We start from the raw sequence: 26,443 nt of genomic DNA, 5'->3' as shown, positions 1-26,443 counted from the left end.
CCGCGGGAGGGGCGGCGACGGCGGCCGGAGCAACCTCAGGACGCGAGCGGAGCCGCCATGGCGGAGTTTCCGTCTAAAGTGAGCACGCGAACCAGCAGCCCCGCGCAGGGCGCGGGCGTCTCGGTCTCCGCGCTGCGCCCGGACCTGGGCTTCGTGCGCTCCACCCTCGGAGCGCTCATGCTGCTGGAGCTGGTGAGTGCGCGCTGCCCGGCGCCCAGAGGGTGCTCCCGGCGGGATCTAGGGCCCCGGCGCCGCATTCGCCTTCCATTCTGCACGCGCCGCGCAGCCCGACGCGTCTGCCCACTCAGGCCCGACGCCTGCGAGATCACCCTCGACCCTCTCACCTCGAAGCATCCCCAATACCATCCCTACCCGTGCACGCACCTGCACCCATTTCTGGGTGCCCCTCTGCAGCGCCCTATCACCTGCTCCCCTCCTCCCCGCCCCGCCCCAGATGGTCACCAGAGACCGTCCTTGGCACTCCCATCAGCCATACTCGTTACGCACAACTGTGTCTCTGGGCCAGGACAGTGGCCCCAGCCCTCCAGGGGACCCAGACTGGGCCAAAGGCCGCGCTCCGCTAACTCTCTACCGAGCTCTGAGCGCTCCGCGTGACCGCACCCCCGAACACTCGGGATATTCCAGTCTCAGTCGCCCGACACAGACCCTTAGGCTCGGCCCTGCGGGCTCCCGCGCAGAGCCGGGTCCTTCTGGCTTTTACTGGTTGCCCTGCCGGGTTGCTGGCGGTTTGGCCCGCCCTGCCGGACCGAGACATCGAGGGGTGAGGGGAAGAGGGATTTGTGGGGAGCTATCGGTCCAGACTCTAGCGTCGCAGACCCCAGTCTAAGGGGGCCGATGGGAAGGCCCCTTCCCACCTCCCCCCAGTTTTATCGGGTTTGGTGACTTTCTTCTCTTCTTACCCCCTTTTTAAGAGTCGGGGAGCTGAGTGGCTCCCCATCGGGGGTTTCCCCACCAGCTGGAAGCCTGGTCCATTTTCAGAGGACTAGGGTGGAATTGGATTTTCTTTGCCGTTCCCAGGATCCTCATTGCTAGCTCTAGCTAGGGTGGCCCGCTCCAATCGGCTCCCCCTCCCAAGTGCGCACCCCTCTTCCTAGGCTCAGGGTTATCTCCACTGCGAATCTCCCCCCATGAGCCCCACTTCCATCCCCACCATCCTCAGGCCCTTCCCGAGATATTTGTTTAAAATGTACATTCTGGGTCCTGGTCCCCCAGAAAAATGTCGGGTTGGAATTTGAATCTTAGGAAGTGCAACCCAGAAATCTATATTTTAAGCTACTCTCCCAGAAATGCTTGCAGATTCTCTGCGGGGGGTGGGGGGGGAGGTAAAAGGGGGGAAGGAGTAAAGGGGGCCGGGGAGATCTGTCCAGGGACTAATTTAACTTTGCGGTAGGAAGAGCCTGGCTGGAGCAGTGGTGACTGGGCTTCTCAGGTAGTGGTTGAGCTGGAAAGGATCCCCTCCCTCTTCCAGACCCCACTGGGAAAGGATAGAGAAGTGAGGGGGGCCAGTTCTGTGTCCCTGAGACCTGGGGTGGTGAGGAGGTGGTTTGGAGCATGGAGTTGCTGAAGTCTGTGGCAGAGGGAGGGAAGGGCATTCAACGGACCTGGTACTGGAACTGTCAAGCTCCGAGCTGGGAAAGTGGATGGGAAGTTGGGGGGAGTAGCTGGTTGGTGTAGCTGGAGTTGTTCCTGGGGTGCTCAGAAACCCAGGGTTCAGGACCCCCCCACCCCGGTGGGAAATGGTCGCTGGGTTCTGGCAGCAGCTTCAGGAGGCTGGGCTGTGGAGGGCTCTCCGCTGGGCTGACCACGAGGGGAGTTGGCGTGTGGGTTTGTGGGGTTCGCTCCTGACTGAGCACTGGCTTCTTTTGTAATTAAACCATGAGAACTGGAATAAGGGGTGACCCTGCCGTGCCTGCCAGGACCTTAGTAACTCCCTTAAAAAGAGGCTTGTGTCTCTGATCTGGGGGTCCCTGTGGGCTCAGGCCGGTCCTGTGGTGGAGCTTGGCACTTAGGGCTCTAGATGCCAGGTGTAAGTGGGGCCCTTCCTTGGCCCTCCCTGCAGGGCTTTGCCGCCCTGGGGGGAGAGGGCTGGGAGGTGGGGATGAGGCTCTCTGGTGGGAGTTTTGAAGCTCTCTAGTCTGTCTGTGGAAGCTGCTTCCTGAGCTGTTTCTCTGGCAACAGGGATGGTTCCAGCGGGTCTGAGACAGGGGCTTCACTCAGCAGGCACCACCATCTGCCGGGAGGCCGAAGCCACCCCCACCCTCAGGCGGGGGCAAGTACTGGTTTTGGGTCCTTTGCCAAGGGCTTTATATTCTCTTGTGCTCTTCACTTGATAGTGGAGGCTCAGAAATCAGTTCTTGCCCAAGACTTCACAGCTCTCCATCTCGGGAGTCAGAGCTGGGATCTGAGCCCTGGGGCGTGATTTTTTTGGCCCATGCTCTTAATTACCACACTCACTGTGCTCCCCTGGGTCTGGTGCTGTTGAGAGAGTGATGGAGATCCCAGCAGGATCTTTTGGCTTACAGGGAAGGTGCCCAGAGTATGAGTTTTGAGTGGAAGAAGCCGGGCAGGCTGATGGAGGAATTGGTAAGTGTGAAGATGGAAAGATGAAAGCCAGTTTCCTATCCGACTCTGTTTTCTAGGACTTGATGCAGTGGTCCACAAGTGGCATGAGGAAGGCGGAGGGGTGTTGAGTAGAAAGGCCCAGCTATTTGAGGAGATGTGCTCTTTGTCTCGTATGAAATGTATCCTAAGGGACCAATCTCAGTGCTTACTGATTTACCGCCCTGTTTATTTCCAGAGGGAAGATGAGATAGAATATGATATTAAGCTACTCAGATAGAAAAGTTCAATAATATATTTTTTTCAAAGCCGGTGGTGTGTGTATGTGCCTATGTGTGTGTTTGTGTGTATAGAGGACTGACTTACAGAAAGACAAAAAGATCGTTGCATCAGGAATCTGTAGCAGGTCTAAAGTGGTTGATTATTTGTTGAGCTTCCTAGTAGCCTAGGCAAAAGAAGAAATATGAATGTGTATAGATGGTTTCTAAAATGATAAGTAGGTAAGTTTGATCTAGAGCTAACTCTTAATTAAAAATCTTTATGTGGTTGGGGGTGGAGGGAGGAATGTTGGAATGTTGCAGAAAGTATAGTTAAAACTTGTGCTCCCAAGGGAATATGCTCAGCCATCAAAAAGGATAAATTCATGCCCTTTGCAGCAACATGGATGGAGCTGGAAGGGATCATGCTCAGTGACATAAGCAGAAAGAAAAAGAAAAATATTGAATGGTTTCACTTATAGGAGGAATGTAGAGCAAATAAAGAATAGAAAAAAATTAATTAAGTAAAAATCAAAATCATAAGGCAACTATAGATGAGAGACATTCTGTAGGGGAAGAGGAGGGTGAAGGATCAGGACAGGAGTGGGAAGAGCACACGGGACTATGGTGATGGTGCAGGGTGAATTGTGGTGGGAATTTCACAGGGAAACCATCCCTTGTGCAGAAATGAAGGGTGATGTAATGAATATATTAAACAAGAAAGAAAGTTTGTGCTTCTGTTACTTAGGAAGTTCTTTCTCATGATGATCCTTATCCTGTGATCCCAAAACATTTATAGAATAAATACAAAGTGATTGATGTTAAGTGAGTTCTTAGTCTTCACCAAGCCATGGGCAGAGAAGTCTTGGCAACTGTTGTTGTGGGAACAGGCTGGGCAGAGCCGGATTCTGATTCGGATCTGGAAATACAAAACCTGACTCTAGTGACCTTCCTGTTTGGGGAGGCGGATGCGATTCCTGGGGTGCTTGGTAGGGGAAAAAGAGGGACTTCAGGAAGGGAGACTTATCAGGGGCCAGGCCTACTCTACAAGACTTTTTTCTTTTTAAAGATGTATTTGTTTATGCATACGGAACTGGGGTACAGGCCAGAGGTGCGGAGGGTGAGAGGCTTCACAGGAGACAGAGTGGGGAGCAGAACTGACTGACGAAGGACACTGCTGAGGGGAGCAGTGGGCAGGTCAGGAGAGATCTGCCGCGCCCTGTGGGTCACCTCTGGGGTGGGGATCAAACTCATGCTGCAGAGGCTTTAGCTCTTAGTGCTGTGCTTTAACCCGCTGCGCCACCAGGGAGGTCCCTGAAGACTTTCTGACAGGAGTGGAAGGGGGTAGTGCGGAGGAAGTTCAAAGCAGACCACCAGCGAACTGCTCACGCAGAGGCCAGTCGGCCGGTGGCTTTGAGGCCCAGGACACAGGAACCATGCGGAGGCCTCTGAGTGGGCCCATCTGTGCTTGGCATCTTCTTCTTTTTTAGATTTATTTATCCACTGAAGAACTGGGGTGTAGGCCAGAGTGCGGGGGCAGGGGAGAAGAGTCACTAGAGACAGAGTGGGGAGCAGAACACGCAGCTCTTGAGACCCTGCTGAGGGAGCAGCGGGCGACAGCTGAGGTCTGCCATGCCACACGTGAGTCACACAGCCGTGACCGCCCCGAGACCCGACCCCTGGCCAACAAGGAGGTCGCTGTGGTTGGCATCTATCCTTCTTGGCTTTCCTCCAGGCATGGGGCATGACCATGCGATTTCCAGTCAACAGGTGAATGAACACACCAGAACCTTTTCCTCTGCTAGGTCACAGTATTGCTCTGGGAGCAGGGAGCCTGGACTCTGCATCTGCCTCTGCCTCTTCCTGGCTGTGTGATCTTGGGCAGGTTCTCGAAAAGCCCTTATCCCAAGTAAGCCTCCCTGTCCTTGTCTGTCAACGGTGGTGGCGGGACTGTGAGGAATATGGAGGCCGAGTGCGTGGGGTGGAAGGAGGAACGAGAGCCTCATGGAACTGCAGGGCTTTGGGGCTGCCCCCAGGGCCCCTCAGTGTGTCCTCAGCCTGAGCCCACTGCTTCCAGGGACAGGGCGCTCGGCCTCTCTAGACTGCCTGTCCCATCCTGAGCTCTTGGGAGTCCAGCAAGTCCTTCCCTGAGTGGCCCTGCTGTGGTCAGCCTGGGAGACCTACCAGGTCCTCATGGGTGGGGGCCGGGCATCATGCCACCCCAACCTCCAGCAAGAGGAGAGCAGAGGTGGATCACCCGAAGATCAGAATGGCAGGGGTCATGGCACTCCCCTGGGGCCGAGACTTGTAGGTCAGTCTCCCAAGCAAAGCGCAACATTCCAGGCCCAGCTGACTGCACAAACCAGGGCCTGGGTGATTGGTCATCCCCACCCCCTGGGGTGTCAGGGAGGCTGCTGGCTGGAATGAAATCATCATGGCAGGGTAAATAAAGGCTGCTTTTCTCACACAGCATGCCCCTGCTTCTCTCCTAACCTGCAGGGTATCTGCACAGCCCCAGCTCCGTCAGCTCTTTCTTTGTTGATGGACACATTTAAAAACTGGTTTCATTCTTCAAACTTGCAGTAAATATTCAGACGGTGATCAGTGGAGTCACTGTCTCCTCCCCATATGCGCCTGAGGCAGCCGCCCAGGTAGTGCCCAGGTAGCGTTCCAGGTGAGCTGGTCCTCACCGGAGCACGGACTGCGGGCAACGCACCTGGGGATGTTCTGTGTCAGTCCCCGTGGCAAGGTGTCCATTGTTTTTACGCTTTATTGACTTAATTTTTCAATAGGTAATGAAGGCATGTTCCACACTCAAGAATAATAACTGGGGGCCCTTCCTGGTGGTCTGGCGGTTGGGCTCAGCACTCTCACCCTTATGGCCTGAGTTTGATCCCTGCCAGGAGTGACCCAAAGGTGCAGCAGACCTCTCCTGTCTCCCTGCTGCTCCCTCAGCAGTGCATTTCAGGGGATCCGCCTGTTCTGGTGAATCCTCTCAACCGCCCCCACTCTGGCTTACCCCCAGCTCTTGTATGCATAAATACATGTATGTTTTTTAAAAAGGTTCCCTTTAAACAGTAACAGGTTTGAGGACCCTCCCTGGTGGTGAAGCAGGTTAAAGCACAGCACTAAGAAGCTAAAGCCACCTCAGCATGAGTTTGATCCCCGCCTCGGAGGGGACCACATGGTGCGGCAGACCTCTCCTGACCCGCCCGCTGCTCCCCTCAGCAGTGGACTTCGTTAGTCGGCCTGTTCTGCTCCCCACTCTGTCTCCAGTGAATCCTTCACTGCCCCTGTACCTCTGGCCTGTACCCCAGTTCTGTATGTATCAATAAATAAATCTAAAAAAAAAAGGTAACAGATTTACTAATTGCTACAGTAGGTAATAATAATTATAGTAACTAACCAATATAGAGTACTTCCTGGGGGGGGGGCATTGTGCTAAATGACTCAGACTTCAGCCCATCCAAACACTAATGAAGCATTAGAAGTCTCTGTCCCTGGTCTCACTGAACATTTAAAACAATCCTGTCTCCGGCTGCTCCCCTCAGCAGTGGATTTCAGTAGATCCACCTCTGACCTGCACTCCTGCACTCCAGCTCTTGTAAGCATAAATAAATAAATCATTTTAAAATAAATAAATAGAACAATCCTTAAGGTCCTTCCTGGTGGCCTAGAAGTTAAGTCTCAGCACTGTCATGTCTGTGAACTGAGTTCCATTGACCTGAGTTGATCCCCGGGCAGGGAGTGACCCACAGGGCGTGGCAGACCTCTCCTATTTCTCCCACTGCTCCCCTCAGCAGTGGATTTCAGTAAATCTTCCTGTTCTGCTCCCCACTCTGTCGCTGGTGAATCCTTATCCCCCACCCCGCAGCTCTGGCCTGCACCCCAGTTTTATGCAAAAAAAAAAGAATAGTTGGAAAGATCATGGTGAAAAATGTCTTCTTTCCAGTTAGAGTGCACACACACACACACACACACACACACCACCAGTGCTCACTCTTTGCCGCCCCCGCCCCTTGGAACTCCTTGCAGGAGCTCTCACAGCTGGATTGCGGCTGCCTCTTTCCAGTTAGCAGAGGGCCGGGCTGCCCTCATCCTTCCTGTCCTTTCCCTTTTCCCCTAAAACTTCCAGGCAGTCACTCTGTCTCTGTCCTGGGGATCTGTGGCTTTTGTAGCCTTCCATTATGCAGCTATGGAGTGAGGACCCACAGACAGGCAGCTCCCTACACACTGAGGTGCCCTGTAGCAGTATCACAGTGGCTGCTATTTAACCCCTTGCACCACCAGGGAGGCGCCTGGTTCACTTTAAGTGAACTCAAATGTGTACATTCACCAGTAAAGATCCCAGGCAAGGAGCAGGCCAAATCCCTCACTGTGGAAGAGCACCAGAGAAGGCCTTGGGGTGTGGCTCCAGAGGCCCCCACAGGCTCTCACACACTTGGGGCTATCTGTGGAGGGGCCTCCAGGCTCGGGGTGCAGAGTGGGAACCTGGGTGAGTGTAAGCAGGAAGCAGCTGACTTCACACGGGGAAGGGGTCCTGGAACCCTGAGGGAGACCCAAGAGGAATGAGGGTTGCAGTGGGCTTCTTGGCAGGCAGCTGTATGTCATGACTGGGGAGCTCCTTTGGGGGGATCGGGGGCCACGGGGCCGTTGGGGTAGGTGTGCAGAAGCCTCTTCCTTCTCTGTGGTCCAAAAAAACTGGAACCGGCCCTCCCTGGTGGCGCAGCGGGTTAAAGCACAGCACTGAGAAGCTACAGCCACCTCTGCATGAGTTCGATCCCCGCCTGCCTCTGAGGTGACCACATGGTGTGGCAGACCTCTCCTGACCCGCCTGCTGCTCCCCTCAGCAGTGTACTTCGTTGATCTGCCTGTTCTGCTCCCCTCTCTGTCTCTGGTGAAGCCTTTCACCACCCCTGAGCTTCTGGCCTGTACCCCATTTCTGTATGCACAAATAAATCTTTAAAAAAAAATTAAAAAAAAAACAACAAAACTGAACTGAAGGTTCAGGCCTAACAGGTAACGGGATCACGTGGCCTGACCTCCTGACTGTCCAGAGAGGCAGGGTCCACCCCGTCCTGGGCAGCCCAGCCCAGCCCCGGCCACACCTCCAGGCCCCCTCAGGCCTCCTGAACGGAGCAGGGGTCCCAAGAAGAGGTTGTTTAGTGGCTGAATGTCTGGATTTGGTAACTCCCAGGCAGGTAAGGAAAGGGGGCGCCTCGGGCATTCAATACCACCCGCCAGGTCAGCTAGGGTCTGAATCTGCAGTCTTGCCCCTAGTGGGGGGGCGGCGGGGGAGAATGTGAGGGCCCCAGGATTCTTGATGCTTGGTGGGCACAGCACGGGAATTCCAAGGAGCCTTTCCCCCAAGCACGGGGAGGGGGTGGTGCGTGGCGTCGCCGTGGCTGGGCCAGGCCTCCGGAGCCTCTGTCCCCTGCGCCTTTGTTTCCCCTGGCACAATGGGTGGCTTTTTGTCCCCATAAAGTCCCTTTCACTGTAGGGAGAGGGGCCGGGGCGGGTGTGGAGGCCGGGTCTGGCCAGGCCAAGTCCTGCGTGTCCTCAGCTGCCCAGATGTGTCCCTGTGAGGGCAACCCATGAGGTCACGTGATGGGCCTAGGCCTCCGTTTCCTGCTCGGTGGTGGGTGGGCCCAGAACATGGTCCTTGCCAGCGTTTAAAAAGCCGAAGCATGCACATAGAAACTCAGAGCTCAAGCACTTCCCAGCAAGTGGTTCCCAGACCGTGGGCCCGGCCAGCAGGCCGCTCGCTGCTCCATGGAGCCTGCCAGGTCCCGGCACACCTTCGCCATTTTTGCCACCTGTCTGAAGAAATGGGCCAGAAAGGGCAGGGGAGCCCTCCAGGCCACATGGCAAATCTCTTCAAGGGTCTGACCTGTCTCAGGAAGTGGGGAGAAGGGGGGTGACCGACTTTGGGCAGAAGAGGGGCTACTGAGTGCCTTGAGAGCCTCGCTGGAGGGGCCTCTGCTGAGGAGTGGCAGACTCACACTGTGGGGAGCGCTGGACTCTGGGGGTAACCTGCCTGCTCCTGTTGTCCAGACAAGGATGAAGTCTAAAGCAGTGAAGATGGGCGTCCTGGATGACCTAGGGGTTAAGTCTCAGCGCTGCCACCGAGACAGCTGACTCTTATGGCCTGAGTTATCCCCGGCCCGGGACCTGACTCACGTACCCCAGCAGACCCCTCCTGTCTCCCTGCCTCTCCCCTCAGCAGTGGACTTCCTTGATCGGCCTGTTCTGCTCCCCACTCTGTCTCTGGTGAATCCTCTCACTCTCTGCATCTCTGGCCTGTACCCCAGTTCTCCAATGCAAAATAAATAGACGAAATCTTTAAAATAAAATAAATGAATAAAGCAGTGAAGAGATGTGTCCCAGCCTGTGAGGAGCGGAGGGAGGCAGGCCTTGGACTGGGCTGGCCCTGCAGGGCCTCCCTTTTGCGATAAGATGGGGGGACACACCTGCCTTGGGTCCTTATCTCCCAGGCACTGTGCCTGGTGCTTGAGTGTAGATACTCACCATCTCATAGCCTAGGAACTGCAAACACTCCTCCTGCCTGAGGAGAGCAGGCCCAGAGAAAGAGCTGGACACCCACGGACCCTCCACGTGCTGGTGACAATAGAGAATGTGGATTGTTTTAAAAAGATTTATTTATTGGGTCCTCCCTGGTGGCGCAGCGGGTTAGAGCACAGCACTAAGAATCTGAAGCCACTTCCGCATGAGTTCAATCCCCGCCTGCCCCGGAGGTGACCCACATGGCGCGGCAGACCTCTCCTGACCTGCCCGCTGCTCCCCTCAGCAATGTACTAAGGCGATCTGCCTGTTCTGCTCCCCACTCTGTCTCTGGTGAAGCCTCTCACCCTCCGCATCTCTGGCCTATACCCCAGTTCTGTATGAATAAATAGATTTATTTATTTTCACACAGGAGTTGGGGCGCAGATCAGGGGCTTGGGGATTGAGAGAATTCACAGAGACAGAGTGGGGAGCAGAGCAGGCAGATTTACTGAAATCTACTGCTGAGGCGAGCAGTGGGTGGAACAGGAGAGGTCTGCCGCGCCCTGTGGGTCACTCCCTGGCCGGGGATTGAACACGTGCTGCAGTGGCTGCAGATGGCTTCATTAACCTGTTGTGCCACCAGGGAGGCCCCAGAAGGTGGATTGTTAAGCCTATGTTGGGCGTTGTTCTGAGCACCTCGCATTTATTACTTCATCTAGTCCCAGAGTTACTGCAGGTGCCTCGGTATGCACATGTTGAAGATGACATTGAGGCACAGAGAGGTTAAGCCACTTGCCCGAGCTCACACAGCTAGGAGATAGTGGGGCCAGAGCTTGAACCAGGGAGTGAACCAGCCAAACCTCACACCGTGAAGTCCAACCAGGTCACCAGGCTGGGGACTCAAAGAGGAGCTATGAAACATGGATTTGTGTCCTGGCCGACCACAAAGAACCACACACTGCGTGGCCTCAAACAACAGGCATGCGTTGCCTGGTGCTTCGGAAGCTGGGACGTCCAAAATCAAGGTGTTGCTGAGCTTGGGGCCCCTAGAAGCCTCTGTTCCTGCTCCCGTGCATTTGTGGCTGCCAGTCAGCCTTGTTCTTTGACCTGCAGACAAGTCATGCAGTCTCTGCCTCAGTTTCTCGTGTTCTCCCAAGGTGTGTGTCTGTGACCAGTTTCCCCTCTCCTTTTAAGTACACCAGCCACGGGGTGAGAGTCCATCTCTTGGTGTGGCGTTTAGGTGTGCCTCTGTTATCTGGTCCTACAAGCTGTTTAATATCTCTAGTACCAATGGCTTAGAAATCCTTCTGGATGTTCTAAGGTCCTGCGACATATGTGGCTGTGTCCTTTTTGACATTGCAATCGTCTTTGAAGAGAAAATTCCTGTGCAAAATCTTTAGGTTTTTAAGGGAGAAGAAGTCTTTGGGAATTTCCAGAGCTTGCCTGCAGGTTCAGACACCTCAGGGAAGTTCAGGAAAGTGAAATCGAGCTGTGTGTGTGTGTCTAAAACATACAGAGGCACTTGCATGATTAAGTAAAACCACAGGGACAGAGTGAGGAAAGAGTCAGGGACTCAGAGGTAACAGCCCTTCCCTGCACAGCTCCCCCCAGGAAGGGCGGGATGTCTTTGTGCACCTCAGCCTCCCTGTGAGATCCTTCTAGGCCTCCTGTCTCAAACTGCAGCCCCCACCGCCCCGCTCCTCAGCCCCCTTCTCAGATGGATTTCCCCCCATAGCACCTTAGCAACCCCCTTGTGTCTCACGAGTGCCTGTTGGGTTTCTAACCGGCTCCCATGGCAGAGTGATGGAGCTCTGGGGGTGCCCACAGATTCTGGTTGGATGACTCAGCCCATAGATGCACCTGCCAAGAGCGAGTGGTCAGAGCGAGTATGTTGGAGCAACCAGGGGCAGCTGTCCTGGGCAGAGGGGCCTGGGCAGAGCCTGGAGGCAGGCAGGAGGCAGGCAGGATCAGGCAGGAGGGAGATAAATCTGGCCTTTCCTTTCCACTAAAGGCACAGGAGTGAGGGGGCTTCTGGAGAAGAGGCTTGGGTGTAACTCCCCCTAGAAGGGCCAGCAAATGTGGGGAGCGGGTGCCCTGTCCTGAGCAGAGTCCCTGGGCCTGGGCACTCCCTTCGGATTCTTGGGGCAGGGAAAGGGGACAGAGAAAAACCAGTCGGTCGGGTACAGCGGGCGTGGACTGTCCTTGCTCTAGAGCAGAAACCTTGGCGGCTCCCTGGGCACAGAGCCAGGGTGGCAGTGCCGGGAGGGGCACCTCGAATTCCCACTGCTTACCCAGCAGCTTCATCGATCTGCAGGGGCTTTGCTTGCTGAGCTGGAACCCAGAACAGGCCTGGAGGGCAGGGTCCAGCTGTCTCACGTTAGCACTTCCCGGAGTAACTCCCCAGCCCGGCTCCAGAGAGGTCCATGGGGCCCAGCCCCTGCCAGGCTGCTCCAGGCGTCTCCCGCTGAGCTGGAGTTCAAAAATGGGAAATAAATAGCAGAGGAATGAGCGAGCCGAAAGGGCAGGCCCTTCCTGATCTCCTGGGGTGGGGGTGAGGGTGGGTGGAGGTGGGCACCAAGTGGTTATTGTGGCCGGGCGACTCCCAACTGGCAGGTGTCCATGGGTGGAACCCAAACTGGTCTCCTCTTGATTTTCAGCCCATGGCATTTCCTAACTTCCTTTTGCACGGTCGGGGCCGGGGGCGGGACCAGGCCTCACACGTCAGCGGCGGCAGGTGGGGTCCTGGGGAGGGGTCCTGACCCGAACCCCAGCGGCACTGCCTCGGTCATGTCTTCTGCACACAGGGACCTCCCTCCGCTGGGGGTCTCTTGGCCCCGGTTTCACGCAGTGGTGGTAAAATGGGGGAGCTCAAGTAGAGGTACTTGATAAGGGCTCTGTGTCCCCCCAAGTCCCTGTAAGTGCTCCCCAAGGCCACTGCTGTCGCCTGTTAGTGGGCAAGCACGGGCTGGCTGGCTGGAATCTGGCATGTGAGGGGCAGACACAGAGCTCTGGAGAGCTGACACCTTCCTGGGCTCTTCCAGGGCTGAGACCTGGGTGGAGGGAGGCCAGGCCTGGCGCACCTGCTTCCTCACTGGCACCCAACCCCTTGCAGGCTGGTGTGGGACTGTTTCTCTGGTGAGAACCCCGCACCCTCCTGACGCCACCCTGTGCCCTGTGTGTGGAGGGAAGAGAAGCTGCCGCACCCTCCCCAGCTTGGTTCACGGGGCAGGGGAGGAGCCTGGACTGTTGTGGGGCTCAGCTCAGGTGCCTCCTGCCCTGACCCTACCTGTGTAGGGAGTCCAGTTGGAAATTCCCTTTGGCCTTTTGTGGGGTGCTGGCAGGCAGCTGTACCTTCAGATGAACACTCTCCCCAGTCTCAGGGTCCAGGAGCTGGTGGCAGCCCACAACGGGCATGAGCAGTTAGGGGAGCCAGGCCCCTGAAACCATAGCCAGCGGGGTCTGGCACAGCCCCACACCAAGAGGGGACCTGGTGCGTCCCTGCTGGAGGCGAGGAGGTCAGTGTCACTAGGTGCCTGAATGTCGGCCAGGCCAGCCAGAGAGGAGGGTCAGCTTGCTGGACGTTTTCTTTCTTTTTTTAAAGATTTATTTTTGCGGGTCCTCCCTGGTGGCACAGCACTGCACTAAGAAGCTAAAGCCACCTCCGCATGAGTTCGATCCCCGCCTGCCCCGGAGGTGACCACATGGCGTGGCAGACCTCTCCTGACCCGCCCGCTGCTCCCCTCAGCAGTGTGCTTTGTCAATCTGCCTGTTCTGCTCTCCGCTCTGTCTCTGGTGAAGCCTCTCACCCTCCACATCTCTGGCCTGTACCCCAGTTCTGTATGAAAAAAGATTTATTTTTGCATGCAAGAGCTGGGGTGCAGGCTAGAGGTGTGTGGGTGGGTGGATCCATCAGAGACAGAGTGGGGAGCAGAACAGGCAGATCCACAGAAATCCACTGCTGAGGGGAGCAGTGGGGAGACAGGAGAGGTCTGCTGCACCCTGTGGGTTACTCCCTGGCCAGGGATCAAACTTGTGCTGCAGAGGCTGAGGACAGCTTCATAGTGCTGAGACTTAACCCTTGAGCTACCAGGGAGGCCCTCGCTGGGCATTTCTATTAGCTAAGATCCTTTCTCCTGTGCCAGGCCCTTCCTGCCTCTCCCCTCCCTGACCAGAGCCCCACCTAGCTCCCGGCCATTCCAGAGAACTGTGCTGGTGAAGGGACACCAGCCTAGGGGTGAGAGGAGGCTGGATGGCTGCGTGTCCCATATCGCTGTGGATCTTCCCTGGGCAAGCTGGGCCTGCCTTGGAGCAGACCCCTTGAGCAAGGAAGGGGCGGCCCCCAGGTGCCCCTGAGGAACACCCTCAAGGCTACAGGTTGGGGCTACTAAAAGCCCCATGCCCCCTTACTGGACACGAACCAGGGGTCCTTAATGCAGCCCTGTGAGGTAGCAGGTACGGCCATCACACCTATCCAGCAGGTGAGGTGAGGCGAGCAGAGCAGAGAGGTTTCAAGCTTGCCCAAAGTCATAGCTGGCGAGGGGGGCTGGCTTTAAACCAGGCAGTCGGCTCCAGTGTCCACGCTGTTAGCTAAATTGGGGTGTTGGGGCCCACTCTTCTTGTGTGTGACAGAGAGGTCCCTTGACTTCTCTGAGCCCCAGTTTCACCTGTAAGGTGGCCATGTGTAGACAGACATTAGGAGAGTCAGCGAAGTGGGGGGCAGAGGGTTTCATGGGGTGCCAGAACCGGATGGAGAAGGACACGGGCTCTCAGTTGCCCACCGCTGGGACTGTATCCACCCCTCAGGGATACCCTGGTGCGTTTCTCTCACAGCTGCTGTTACAGGGTGCCCCAGTGTGAACTGGGTCCTCACCCGCGCTCCTAAAATTCAGCTGTACTGCAGGCACACACAAAAGGGTCAATATGGGTTTATTTACAAAAGGGGAAGGAAAAGGAACAACCCAAGGAAAGAGAGAGAGAGATACAAGGTAACAAGAAGATCTTACTGGCTGGGCTGACTTGGAGCTCTGGTAACAAACTAACTGAAAGCCCTGAGTCACGCTGCTCCCAAGCGTCCGGAGACCCATTGCCCGAGTGAGAGAGACCTTTGGACAAAATGGCTCCTTATTTAGCCCCCAAAGTCCCAGAATTCCTGCTTAGCTCCGCCCTTGGGTCCTCGCAGTTCTCTCCTTGGTACTGCTGGGAGTTGTAGTTTCCAATCACTGGAGTAGGGGGCGGAGTCTAGAAAGCTGGAGTAGGGGGTGGAGTCCACAAAGCTCTACAGAGTTCCTTTAGGACATCCTTCCCCTTAACACTGTCACAAGGCCCCATGCAGTCTGGTTGTGCTGGCTGTCACCTGACGCACCAGCGTTAGCAGTGCGAGGGCCCTTGCCTGCCTTCAGGGGCTCACAGTCTGGGGTGCTGTGTGCCTGGGAAGCTGTGGGAGCAGCGAAGAGGCTCTGGAAGAGGAGACTGGAGGAGAGGAGAGGAGGCAGGTCCGGGGCACGTATTCTGGTGACACCTGAAAGAGGAGTAAGTTACCTGAAGGGCTGGTGGTGCCCAGAGGCAGGCGAGCTCCTCGTGGCTGCGGAAGAGCCGTGTCCTGCCAGGGACACCCACAGCAAGGGCCTGGAGGCCTCTGGTTGGGGAGGCGCCTGGACCTGCTGACCGTGTTTTGCCCCTTGCAGGTGGTGGGGCTGCTGGTGTGGGCCCTGATCGCTGACACCCCATACCATCTGTACCCGGCCTACGGCTGGGTGATGTTCGTCGCTGTCTTCCTCTGGCTGGTGACAATCGTCTTCTTCATCCTCTACCTGTTTCAGCTGCACATGAAGCTGTACATGGTGCCTTGGCCACTGGTGGTGAGTTGCGGGGGTTGGGGGGAGGCTCCAGGCTGTTAGCCCTGCCTTGGGGAGCAGCCGTGACGAGGTGACCGACCACATGCAATGTGGCGGACCGTGGGGGAGCTGACTGGAATCTTGTCAGCTGGCCTGAGCGTGCCAACTGGGAAGTGAGGCGGGATGGTTCGGTGTCTGGTTTTCTGAGCGCAGAGGGCCATGTGAGGGAGGACCCCTTTCCCGGGCAGGGAGTAGGGGTGAGGGCTGCTGAGTGACGTGGCCAGTGGCCGTCTGGAATCTTGAAAATGTTTTTCCTTTGTGGAGGCAGCTGCAGCTTAGTCTGTGGGCTGAGAGCCCCTGGCAGGTCTCAGACTGGCAGCCCAGGCCAGGAAGCTGGGCAGAACCGTAGCAGTTACCCAGCACGGGACTGGCCATGGGAGGGCCGACCAAGCGGCTGCCTCCAGGCTCAGGTCCTTGCCGCTGGCCCAGGTCAGTCTCCTCAGGTCACGGGGCTGAGCACGCCCACTGGAAGTACCCTGGCCAGACACAAAAGGCTGCTGGTTTTTTTTTTAGTCTGACCCGGAAAACTCCTGCAGCTGGGGCCTGAGGCTTTCAGCCGGCAGAGAGGCGAGAGAGGCACATGACTGTAAGACAAGCAAGCCTGGGACTAGGCGGCATTGTTTGGGATTCAAAGACTTTTTTAAGCCGAGGAAAAGCCGAGGAAACGTGAGTCATCCTAAGACAGACCCGGTTTGTTAGATCTTGACATCACTGGCAGCGGTGTTTGCCTGACTTCCTGGCCCAGGGTCCAGCCTCTGCTCCATGTCCCAGGAGCCCTGAAGAAAAAGCTCTGAAGATGGAGGCCTCGGTATCTCTGAGGCACGGATTTGGGGGTCCTGCCACAGCTGTTGATGGGAGGAGGCTCTTCTGCCAAGCCGTGACAGCAGGCCAGCTGCCCTTATGTTCCTGAGGCTCTGAACGGCTAGCACAGGGTCTTGAGGGAAGGCTGGCTTAGCACTGCCAAAGTGGGTTTTCTGGGGTGGCGGCTTCAAGCCCCCTCCCCTCCACAGGGCCCAACATGGTATGTGAAGGGTCAGAGGGGGTTCTGGAGCACCCACAGCCACCTGTCGAGAGAGCTGCCCCTTCTCAGCTCTAGCTGCTGTGAGTGCGCACGTGGGCCCCGTGGTGCCAAATATTTTATTGCAAATATAACCTGAAATCTATTCTGGAATGTGATAATAATTAAAAATAATCTATGGGAGGAACCAAATTTGTCTGAGCACCACTGGTTTGCAATCACGGAAAAGGCTGCCGAGGCTGAGCTCAGGCCAAGTGGGCCCTTGGCCCGGTGGCCGGCTGGGAGCCCGGCCCAGCCAGCTTGGAGTTCTGACGCTGGCGTTTGACATGGGGCCTTGAACCTAGGGTGTGGCTAAAGGGAAGACAGGTTCCTCCCACTGGAGGCAGGTTGGACCATGGCCCACCACAGAGCCAACGCTGCAGTGGCCTCAGGGAGGGGCAGGCTGGGCCGAGCCAGTGTGGAGGCGTGGCGGCACTGGAGGTGGCCTGGGCTTGACCTGCTGTTAGAATGGGTTTTCCCTCCCGGCCTCCCACTGCCCCGACCAGCTCACTCAGGGCTCCCCGTAAGCACCGCTCTTCTGGGCCTCCAGTGTTGCCACTTCCTGCTCAAGGGGAGCCCCCCCGCCCCCCAAGGATGCCGCCTCCTGGGGCCCTTATTGTGGAGGGACAGGCTCAGGGTCTCCCTCCCTGCTCTCAAGCCCAGCCTGCTCTGGCTCGCTAAGCCTTTCTCCCGCTGCCCCCAGCTGATGATATTCAACGTGAGCGCCACGGTCTTCTACATCACGGCCTTCATCGCCTGCGCTGCTGTGGTTGAGCTGACATCCCTGAAGGGCTCCCGGCCATATAACCAGCGTGCAGCCGCCTCTGTGAGTACAGGCCCCGGGGTGCCTGGCAGTTACAGGGCACGTAGCCACCCTGTCTGCGCCCTGGCCTCCCACTGCTCCCAGGTGCGAGGGCACATACGTGCTACCTCCTAGGTGCTTATCCAGACTCTGAGTGGGCTTCAGGGAGCTGAGCCCACTTTGGGGGCTCCGTACTTGATAGCAAAACTTGAGAGAACCAGAATGCTTGGGAAACACTTGTGGCGAAGGGACGTTCTGGGTTCGTGGACGGTGGCCGCACAGCTCCTGGAGACTTAAAAACCATCAACCTCCCCCTTTGGCTAAAACTTTTGGATTCCGGCTAGGGGAGTCACAGGCCCTCCCACGAAGCTCCAGCTTGGGTTGCAGGCCAAGCGGCCAGCAGTTCTCTGCAGCTGCCGCAGCTCGCTCCGTGAGGCCCTGCCGGATACTTCCTCCCACGGCCCCTGGACCGCCCCGGTGAGGACAGGCCAGGAGAGCGAGGCTCAGTGGGGTTCAGGTAGCGGAGGCTGCAGCCAGTGCAGGACGCTGTGCTCAGCTTCCTGCGAGGATGGTTCTGAGAGCAACCAACTCTAGTCACTGAGATGAGACAGGTGCTAGTGTGGGTTCCGGAAAATTCCTCAGGTGGCTTTGAAGGCTGAATTTTTAAATGCGGCCCCGGTACGCGTCAAAGCCAGCGCCTACCCTCCGCCACCCGCCCAGCCGCCCTCATCGGTCGGACTTGCCTGTGTAGTTATTCACGGGCTCCCTCTCCACAACGTACCCTCAGCACCCCTGGAAGCTGCGCCCCCCCCCCCCCCCCAAAGTGGTTAAACGAGCACTCGGCTTGGCGGGAGTTGGTGCTGCGCGGCTGTGGCCGCGCCAGGTTTGGGGGTACTCCTCAGGCTGTGCCGGGCGCCTGAGGCCTGCGGCCCTGGGGCTGTCGCTGCCGCGGGGCCCCACTCAGCCTGCCATCTCCTCCCCTTTCAGTTCTTCTCCTGCTTGGTGATGATCGCCTACGGGCTGAGCGCTTTCTTCAGCTTCCAGGCGTGGCGAGGCGTGGGCAGCAACGCGGCCACCAGTCAGATGGCCGGGGGCTACGCCTAAGCCGGCTGGCCACCTCGCTGCAGGGAGCCCGGAGCCAGGCCGGGGCCAGGCGTGGGGTCTGTGCAGAAGGGGCCACACCGGCTCCTCTCTGGCTCGTCGGACTCCAGCTCATCCAACACTCCCAAGGACACAGGATCCTTCCGGGGTCTGGCCCGGTCCCCCAGGCCTGTGGGCCAGAGCAAGGCCAGGGGCCAGGACTCTACCCTCTCCCCCTTATTCAGCAGAAGGTGACGGGGGATGCGGGGATCTCACTGTCTCTGCTTTGCCTGAGGGCCTCTGTGCCCGGACTGGGGCCCAGCCCTCTCACCAGCACTAAATGCACTAACAAGGACTCCAGACCACAGCCCTAGAGTAACCTAACCAGCATCGTGTATTTATCTCAGTCTGTCCGGGAAACACCCAGCTGGCTCCTTCCCCGCCTCCCCCAAGCCAACTGTGGCAGCCTGTAGGGGACACCTGTCAGAAGAGGGTCACGGTTCTTGACAGCCGGTTCCTTTCCTGCACCCCAAGGCATCGGCTGTTTAGAGCCAACTGGTTTTAAGCGACTTGGGCCCCGGGTTCCTCGTTCTTTCTGAAGCAGTTTGTAACCCTTTGGGCAAGGCTAACACGGCTGATCAGGCTGGGGGGGATGAGGGAGGGAGGGAGGGAGTCAGACCTTGCCAGGTGTTACCACACGTGTGGTGATTTGTTTTTTTTACAAAAATAAAGATGGAAAATCTTACTTGAAAACAGTGTTGGTGATTCAAGGTCGGAGATGTTTAGAAGCGCCTGGAGGCTGCGGGAACCGGCAGAGGTTCCTAACTGCGCCCCAGGCAGTGCCCGTCCCCAGGCTTTCAGCACCGCTGGCCACCCGAGGCAGGCTGGCCGCTCCCTGCGGCTCCGTCCGGGAGAGTCCTGTCCTGTGCCGTCTGGCCTCCCTAAATTTAACAGCACCCCTTTTATTCTCACAAGGACCCCACTTTAATATAATGTTACTTAAATCTTAGCTTTAGGCAAGTTAGGTGGTCTTGCTGAACCGAAAATGCCTTTACTGTCAGCTACCTCAAAGGTTCGTGACGCTCAGAGGTCATGGAAGGCAGGTGTCCAGTAGGCAGACGAGGCTACGGGCAGCGGCCGACTCCTCTTGAGCTTGTTTTTCTACCACAGAGCAGCGTGACAAAGGCATTTCTAGGTAGCTCTTGGTGTTCTTTTTTTTTAAAAATTTACTTCTGTGTAGAACTGGGGTGCAGGCAGGCAGATGGACTGAAATCCACTGCTGACGGGAGCAGCGGGGAGACAGGAGGGGACTGCTGCGCCCTGCGGGTCACCTCCCTGGCCGGGATGGAACTCAGGCCTGTGCAGTGGGCCACTGAGGTGACAGCACTGAGACTTAACCCCTAGATCACGAGGGAGGCCCCCCCTGGTCTTTTTGAAGCAAACTGGAAGCAGCTAGAATGTAAACAGATCCAAACAGTTGTAGCTGCCCCTTTACCAAGAAATTGGAAATTAAGCCAGGCCCCACAACCCAGTTGGTCTGGGACAAGCTTGGTTTTTTGGGAGTATGGTTTTGGTACAAAAATCAGCAGTATATTGGCCCTCCCTGGTGGCGCAGCGGATTAAAGCACAGCATCGAGAATCTAAAGCCACTTCCGCATGAGTTCGATTCCCGCCTGCCCCGGAGGTGACCACATGGCGTGGCAGACCTCTCCTGACCCGCCCGCTGCTCCCCTCAGCAGTGGACTTCGCCGATCTGCCTGTTCTGCTCCCCACTCTGTCTTTGGTGAATCCTATCACCCTCCACATCTCTGGCCTGTACCCCAATTCTGTATGAATAAAAAAATAAATCTTTAAAAAAAAAAATCAGCAGTATCCCTTTTTACTGCCAAGTACTGCCAAGATTCTCGGTAATCAAGATTCTAGTAATCATTCTAAGATTCAGCTGCGAGACGAGTTTAGTTTTAAGGGCGATCAACTAATTTTCCTTTGAGGCTTCAGAGAAAACAAAATCCTGGGCAAGTCTTGTCAGGTTCTGCCACTAAGGTCAGTGGACATGTTATGCTGAAACAACTACTTTTCAGCTCAGGCCACTGCCTACCTGATCCTTATTTTCAGACTCGGGGGCGTGGCGGGGCGAACACACGGTCTCCTGTGCTGGGCCCAGCACCAAGTTTTCTAGCCCCAACTAGGCTGTGGTCCCGGCAAGGAAGTGAGTTACATTCCTGTGTGGATGGAGAGACTGATTCTCCAGTTTGCTTTAATCATGACTGGAGGATGACAAGAATCCATTGCCTCCTTTCTCCTCCATGTCTCGTGAGTTCATCTCTGAACTTGCCCACACCTGCCTCAGGCCTCAACCAGGCAGACCCAGCCCTCCTCGGCACAGGCCCCCTCCCCTGCCCCCCCAGCAGTGAGGATGTGAGGCGGTGGCACGGCCAGGGGAGGCGGCTAAAGCTGCCTCTGAACCGGCAGACACGGCAGCGAGACTCCTTTAGAGTGAGGGTTCTTGTACAATGTCCCCAATTTTACCCTGGTACAACAGCATTTAGTAAGTCACCCCAACCTGTGTGCACAGGAAACACACAGCCCGTCATTGGCAACCACAACAGCCCAGTGAAAAGTCGGTACAGATTAAATCTGAGCTCCACACTGGGAACTGGAGCTACTGTGTTTCTTCTAGAGAGGCGACCTGTTTCCAGCCAGTAACGTTCTAGCAAATACTGCGGCACCAAAGCCGACGGGTGGCCCCGTGCCCTCTGCCCGAGCTGAGCGAGGCCGGGAAGAACCGTCTCGGCAGGCAGGTGCTGACCGGGAGCACCGGAGCCCTTCCCAACAGCAAGCCTAACAGCTGCCCCTGACAGAGCGGGCCTGACGCGTCTGCCCAACACAGGAGGGAAGCCGCTCAGCTCGCTGCACCGCCCGGCGCCGGCAGCCACGCAGCACACAGCATCTGGTACTTTGCTCTTTGAGTAATTGTGAAGTGCCAGGATTATGGCCACTAGGTTAGTTGAGCCAGAGTATTCACCTAGAAACATATTTCTTACAAAAATGCTTAGGAGAGTTTTCGTAACAGTGGGACTACTGAGAACCGGCGGGGACACTGGTGTAAGCTAGAGTGGTTTGCACACGTAGTTCTCAGGCAAAGGAAGCTGCTCAGCTGATTCCTACGTGAAATTAGCTCTAAGTACAGGAACTTCAGAAATCTCCAGGTGGGCAGCGGGCCTGAGGAACACCCCAGGTAAATACTCCCAGTCAAAAACCCCTTGGTGGCGGAAGGACGGAAACCTGGGAGCATGTGCAATGCTGTGGGCGTCCAAAAAAAAGATTCACGCAGTCTGCTGGTGGTGGCCTTCTGGGCTGACACAATTTATGAGCTGGGCCGGGCCCGACAGGAACGTTTGCTCCAGAGCCCAGCCGAGGAGAAAGGGGAGTTTGCTGAGGGCGGAGTGTCGGGCTCACTGGGCATGAGGTATGGCAGGAGAACAGGCCCAGGGGTCAGGTAGTTTTCTTTCTGACCATCAATACGTCACATGGACTAGGTGTTACAGTGCAGTTGTTCCAAGATGTCATCTTCAGTCGTTAGTAGCAGAAGCCTCTCCCAGTGTCTACTAGGCTGGAGGCATTGAGACAGGATCCCACCACCCCGTGGAGGGACCTAGGGGCGAAGATTGTTCTGGGACGCTGGCACAGATGATTTGCACAATGAAGTCACCACTAAACCACTGCTTAAGTCCAGCCCACGGCCTTCTTTTTCCTATGTGAGAAAAAAAAAAAAATCAAGAGTGAAGGAATAGGGAACAACAGTTCATCGTGGCTCAGGACCTTGGCCAGCGGTGGGCGGCTAAGGGGGAGGTCTGACCGCCAGCGAGCACACAATGGGGGGGAAGGAGGTTATGCTGCTTTTTTGCTCAACACTAGCCCGGGGCCACCTATCTTGACTGAAGAATATTTTTCTCAAGGGAAGAGGTGTGGGAGGTGGCCTGTGTTCTATTTGGAACTTGCTAAGGAGTTCACTGTAGCTAACTAAACAGGTAAGAGTGACTTACTGCTCTGTAGTCCAGAAACATTTCTTTGAAAGCCAGAAAATCTGTAAATGTGAGCAGCATGTCAAATATGTCACCAGCCACCTCATCCTTATGGTGCCTGCAAAGAGAAGGAAGGCCGATCCGCAGCTGGCTCTGACAGACCCACCAGGAGCCCTATCCTTCGGCATTTTCTCTAAGCCTTGACCTTCAAGCACCTGAAGAAAAACAAAAGTGTCCTTCCTCAGACTGAAGGAGGAAGGTTTAAAAAAAAAAGCGTCGTGCTCGACTCACTGTAAAGTTGTAGTGAACGCCGCCATGTTAAATCCAGGAATCCGCTCCAACAGCTGTTCTTCGATATACTTTTCTACCAAAGAAATCTGTAACAACAAAGGGACCCTGGTCAGAGGCTTCTGCAAGTCCGCCCTGCTCTCCCTGCTGGAACTGCTGGAGGGAACCAAGCCCCAGTCCCGACCTCGCGCAGTCTTTGGCCTGGCCTCTCCCCAGCGCTGGGGAGCCGCCTTCCAGGCCCTTCTGCTGTGGCAAGGCACACGCGTAAGTGACGCGAGCCAGGAGCAGTGGACTTACACCCCTCCAGGCAGGCAGCCCAGTAGGGTTTTCCTGGCTGATGGAGTCGTGCAAGAGGAACACACAGAATCCCACGGCTGGAGGCGCTCGCTGGTTCCGGCAAGCCGAGGCTCTACTAGAGGAAACTTGCTCCTGCCACAATGTTAAGCAAACTCCTGAGGCAAAGGTTTGTCCTCACTGAAGGAGACCCTTCTAGGAGGCTGCCTGATGTTTAGAAGAGGCTGTGATTGCAGGCTTCAAAGTCTGAGTTTGCTAACTAGTGAGTGATCTGGGTCACGTTTGATCTCTACCTAACCGTCATGCATACTTGATTAGATTATGTAACAGAACATTTTTTTTTTTAAGCAAAAAGGTCAAAAGTATATAAATACAAGTATGTGGACTATACCTGTTGTGACTGAAAACAGCATTATAATAAAGCCACGCATGTTTTTTTAAAAAAGATTTATTTATTCATACAGAACTGGGGTATAGGCAGAGGAGTCACCAGAGACAGAGTGGGGAGCAGAACAGGCCAAATGACACAGTACACTGCTAAGGGGAGCAGCGGGCAGGTCAGGAGAGGTCTGCCGGGCCATGTGGGATCATCTCCGGGGTGAGCAGGGATCAAACTCATGAGGAAGTGGCTTTAGCTTCTTAAGTGCTGTGCTTTAACCTGCTGTGCCACTAGGGAAGGCCCCAAACCACACATCTTTTAAAACAGAAGTTGAGGACTTAACCCCTGATGGCCTAGGGGTTAAGTCTCAGCTCTATCACCCTATCACCACCAGGGCCTGAGTTCAGTCCCTGGCCTGGGAGGTGACCCCTGGGGCGCAACAGACCTCTCCTATCTCCCGCTGCTCCCCTCGGCAGTTTTTCAGTCCATCTGCCTGTCTGCTCTCCATTCTGTCTCCGGTGAATCCTCTCACCCCGACACCTCTGGCCTATACCCCGTTTCTTCTACGCAGTACATAAATCTTTAAAAATAACAAGTAAAACAGAAGTTGGCAAAATGATCAAATATTTGGAAGAGAGCTCCAGGAACTGTGCAGAGGGAAATGACAGGAGATGAGAACTCATCCTGACTCTAACTGAACTCCTGGCATGTGCCCGGTGGCAGACTTTATAAGTAGAGCAAATCTCAACATCTTTGGATCTTAAAGTCCCATTTTAAAGAAATCCTAATCTCCACCAAGAGATAGAAATCCACTTACATATTCATTAAAAATAGGCGTGTAGGTGAGTTTATTCTCTTCCGTGTCTTCAAACTCCTGGTAGTACTTGTCCATGAAATTTCTCTGTAATAATTGGAACTCGTCATCTGAACCACAATGGGAAAAAATGCATTATTTTTAGCAGAGATGGAAGCCCATTCTGATATAAGTAGCTTAAGTCAGTTATTTATGTATACAGGAACTGGGGTGTAGATCAGAAGTGTGAGGCACGAGAGGATTCACCAGAGTCAGAGTGGGGAAAAGAACAGGTGGACTAAAATCCACTGTGAGGGGAGCAGCGGGGAGACAGGAGAGGTCTGCTGCGCGATGTGGGTCACTCCCTGGCCGGGGATCGAACACGTGCTGCAGTGACTGCTGATAGCCTCACGATGCTGTGCTTTAACCTCTTGTGCTTCCAGGGAGGGCCGAAGAGATGTCTTAAGGAAATGTTTAAATGGGACATCAGTACTGTAATAGATTAACTCATCTGACTAATTTTTAAAAAGTGGTAAAATACACACAGCAATTTCACATGGGTGGCTCCGGACACCCTCAGAGTACTTTTCCACAAAGGAAAGAACTGGTTCTTTCATTTTTGTGTAAAAGGAACTGGGGCACTGGCCAGAGGTGTGGGGCTGAGAGGATTTACCAGAGACAGAGTGGAAAGGAGGAAAGGTAGATCTACTGAAACATATCACAGAGGGGAGCAGCGAAAAGACAGGAGAGTTCTGCTGAGCCATGTAGGTCAGCTCCCTGGCTGGGGGTCGAACTCAGGCTGTAGTGTTGATAGCGCTGGGACTTAACCCCTAAGCCACCAGCAGCGGTGGTGAAAACAGTGTAGCGTGGGCTGACAAAGGCTAGACCACCTGGGATGACCCACTTACTGTGTTAGCTGAGGCATGTGACCTGTCTAACGGTCTCCTATCTAGAAAATGAGGATGACCAGTCCCTACTAGGATTATGTGGGATTTAGATGAGAATGCACGTAAATGAATTCACAGAGGACACTTTAGTGTTAGGGAGTAGGATACTTGAACAACTGAAGAGAATATTTCTAAAAAGGCGAGTGTCGACAAATGAGCCAGACTTTGGAATACTCTAGGCTTCCAGCTAGTTTATTTTTGCCACCGAAAACATGGGGCTGATAAAGAGTAAAAGGACAGAGTCTCCCTAATATCCTCCAGAAACCCTGAGGTGCAAAGGAGACAGGAGCTTAATGGTGAAATACCTGTTTAGGAGTTAAGCTCATGAACTTTTATAGGACCTGAAGGCATAAAAACTGGGTCAGTAATTTTCAGATGACTAGACTAAGAAATGCAGCCAGGCAACACTAAATGACAGTGTTCTTTTCCTAATTGTCAGAAAATGCAGTCAATACAAAATGCTTCTCAAATTTAAGTTTCTCTCCATATCATTTGAATTAAAGTCTGCTACCTGTTACTGCCTGTGTTGCTTAGGGCTATGGACCCCAATATGGGTCCACAGATACAAAACTCGGAACCCAGGAGAATACAGAACCAGCTTAAAGATGACGCTGTTCAGGAAGAGGGCCCTGTTTTCTTCACACACATGTGCTGTGGTTCTGCTGTGTTCCAAGACATGAAATGTGAATACTCCATGACATGGCCCTTAATTACTGTGAAATAAAGTAGGTCTTTCTCCTGACAAGAGCTGGGTAGCAACTTCCTGGCCCCATTACTTGAGTAAGTCCTTTCAGGCTCTGAATTGCTGGCTATTAGCCGTTTTAAGGAGGACTGGCGGATTGCTTCTAAGACAAGTCACACTAAGCCTTACTGAATACTGCGCTGTGCCACCTTACACGTTATGCATAGCTTGCTGTCTCCTTTCATTCACAAATTAACTCTCCAAATTAATTTCAGTGTCCATAAAAGCAGGAGTCTAAGAACTAAACAGAGCAAAGATCAAGTCGTGGCACGGAGGCTTACCCATGATGATATCCTCTAAGTAGCCAACCACAGTATCAAATTCTGCATCGGAGGAGGAAGAGCTACAAAAAATGCCTGGGTTAGGTGCTGTTTCAAATTAAAAAAAAAAAAATTACTAAGATGCTTTCAAACATGCACAAAAGCAGAAAGACTAGCAAAATGAGCCCTCCACCCCCAGCTTCAATTAAGAACGGTGACTTTCTAATCTAGCAAACCCAAACAGAAGAAACCACCCAACTTTCGGGAAAGCAGGCAGGGCACCAGGAGGTACAAAAGGCCCAAAAGAGGGAGCAGAGGGCGCTTCCGCCCAAGTCTCCGCTTTTACACTGCTCTCACCGCATCCTCGCAGTCACCCACACTCTGCGCCGGCGGGCTGAAGCCCGGGGGTCGGGGACAGCTAGATCAGAGCCCCGGCGCCGGCGTGGACGGTCCTCCGACCTCGAGGCTCCGCCAACGACCGGGGGCCAGAGGCCTGGGGCTGCGATGGAGGCGTTGGGCGTCGCGCGGGGCCGCCCCGCAC

At 55.1% G+C, this 26,443-nt stretch overlaps 2 protein-coding genes across 4 annotated transcripts; one reads left to right on the top strand and one right to left on the bottom strand.

The window, feature by feature from the left end:
- Positions 1-6: 6 nt before the first annotated feature.
- Positions 7-19,439, top strand: PLLP (plasmolipin). Of its 3 annotated transcripts, none has more exons than XM_012733208.1 (5): positions 7-192; positions 15,026-15,199; positions 15,749-15,901; positions 16,996-17,118; positions 18,082-19,439. In XM_012733208.1, exons 1-5 carry the CDS (start codon positions 58-60, stop codon positions 18,196-18,198), a joined length of 702 nt encoding a protein of 233 aa, XP_012588662.1. In that variant the 5' UTR covers positions 7-57; the 3' UTR covers positions 18,199-19,439. The 3 variants fall into 3 exon arrangements, with proteins under 3 accessions (XP_012588662.1, XP_004693649.1, XP_012588663.1); XM_012733209.1 differs by lacking the exon at positions 7-192 and adding an exon at positions 2,401-2,604; XM_004693592.2 differs by lacking the exon at positions 15,749-15,901.
- A 2,074-nt stretch (positions 19,440-21,513) lies between these two features.
- On the bottom strand, positions 21,514-26,035 carry ARL2BP (ADP-ribosylation factor-like 2 binding protein). Its single transcript, XM_012733221.1, has 5 exons — positions 25,924-26,035; positions 23,978-24,084; positions 22,491-22,576; positions 22,221-22,317; positions 21,514-21,928 (listed from the first exon to the last, which is right to left on the bottom strand). Exons 1-5 carry the CDS (start codon positions 25,925-25,927, stop codon positions 21,830-21,832), a joined length of 393 nt encoding a protein of 130 aa, XP_012588675.1. The 5' UTR covers positions 25,928-26,035; the 3' UTR covers positions 21,514-21,829.
- Between the last annotated feature and the right edge of the window lie 408 nt (positions 26,036-26,443).

The sequence above is a fragment of the Condylura cristata genome, unplaced genomic scaffold (genome assembly GCF_000260355.1).
Source record: "Condylura cristata isolate star-nosed mole 26May11 unplaced genomic scaffold, ConCri1.0 scaffold00039, whole genome shotgun sequence".
NCBI classification, from domain to species: Eukaryota; Metazoa; Chordata; class Mammalia; order Eulipotyphla; family Talpidae; genus Condylura; species Condylura cristata.
The sequence above is the reverse complement of the archived record's forward strand: the minus strand, read 5'-3'. Positions and strand labels throughout refer to the sequence as shown.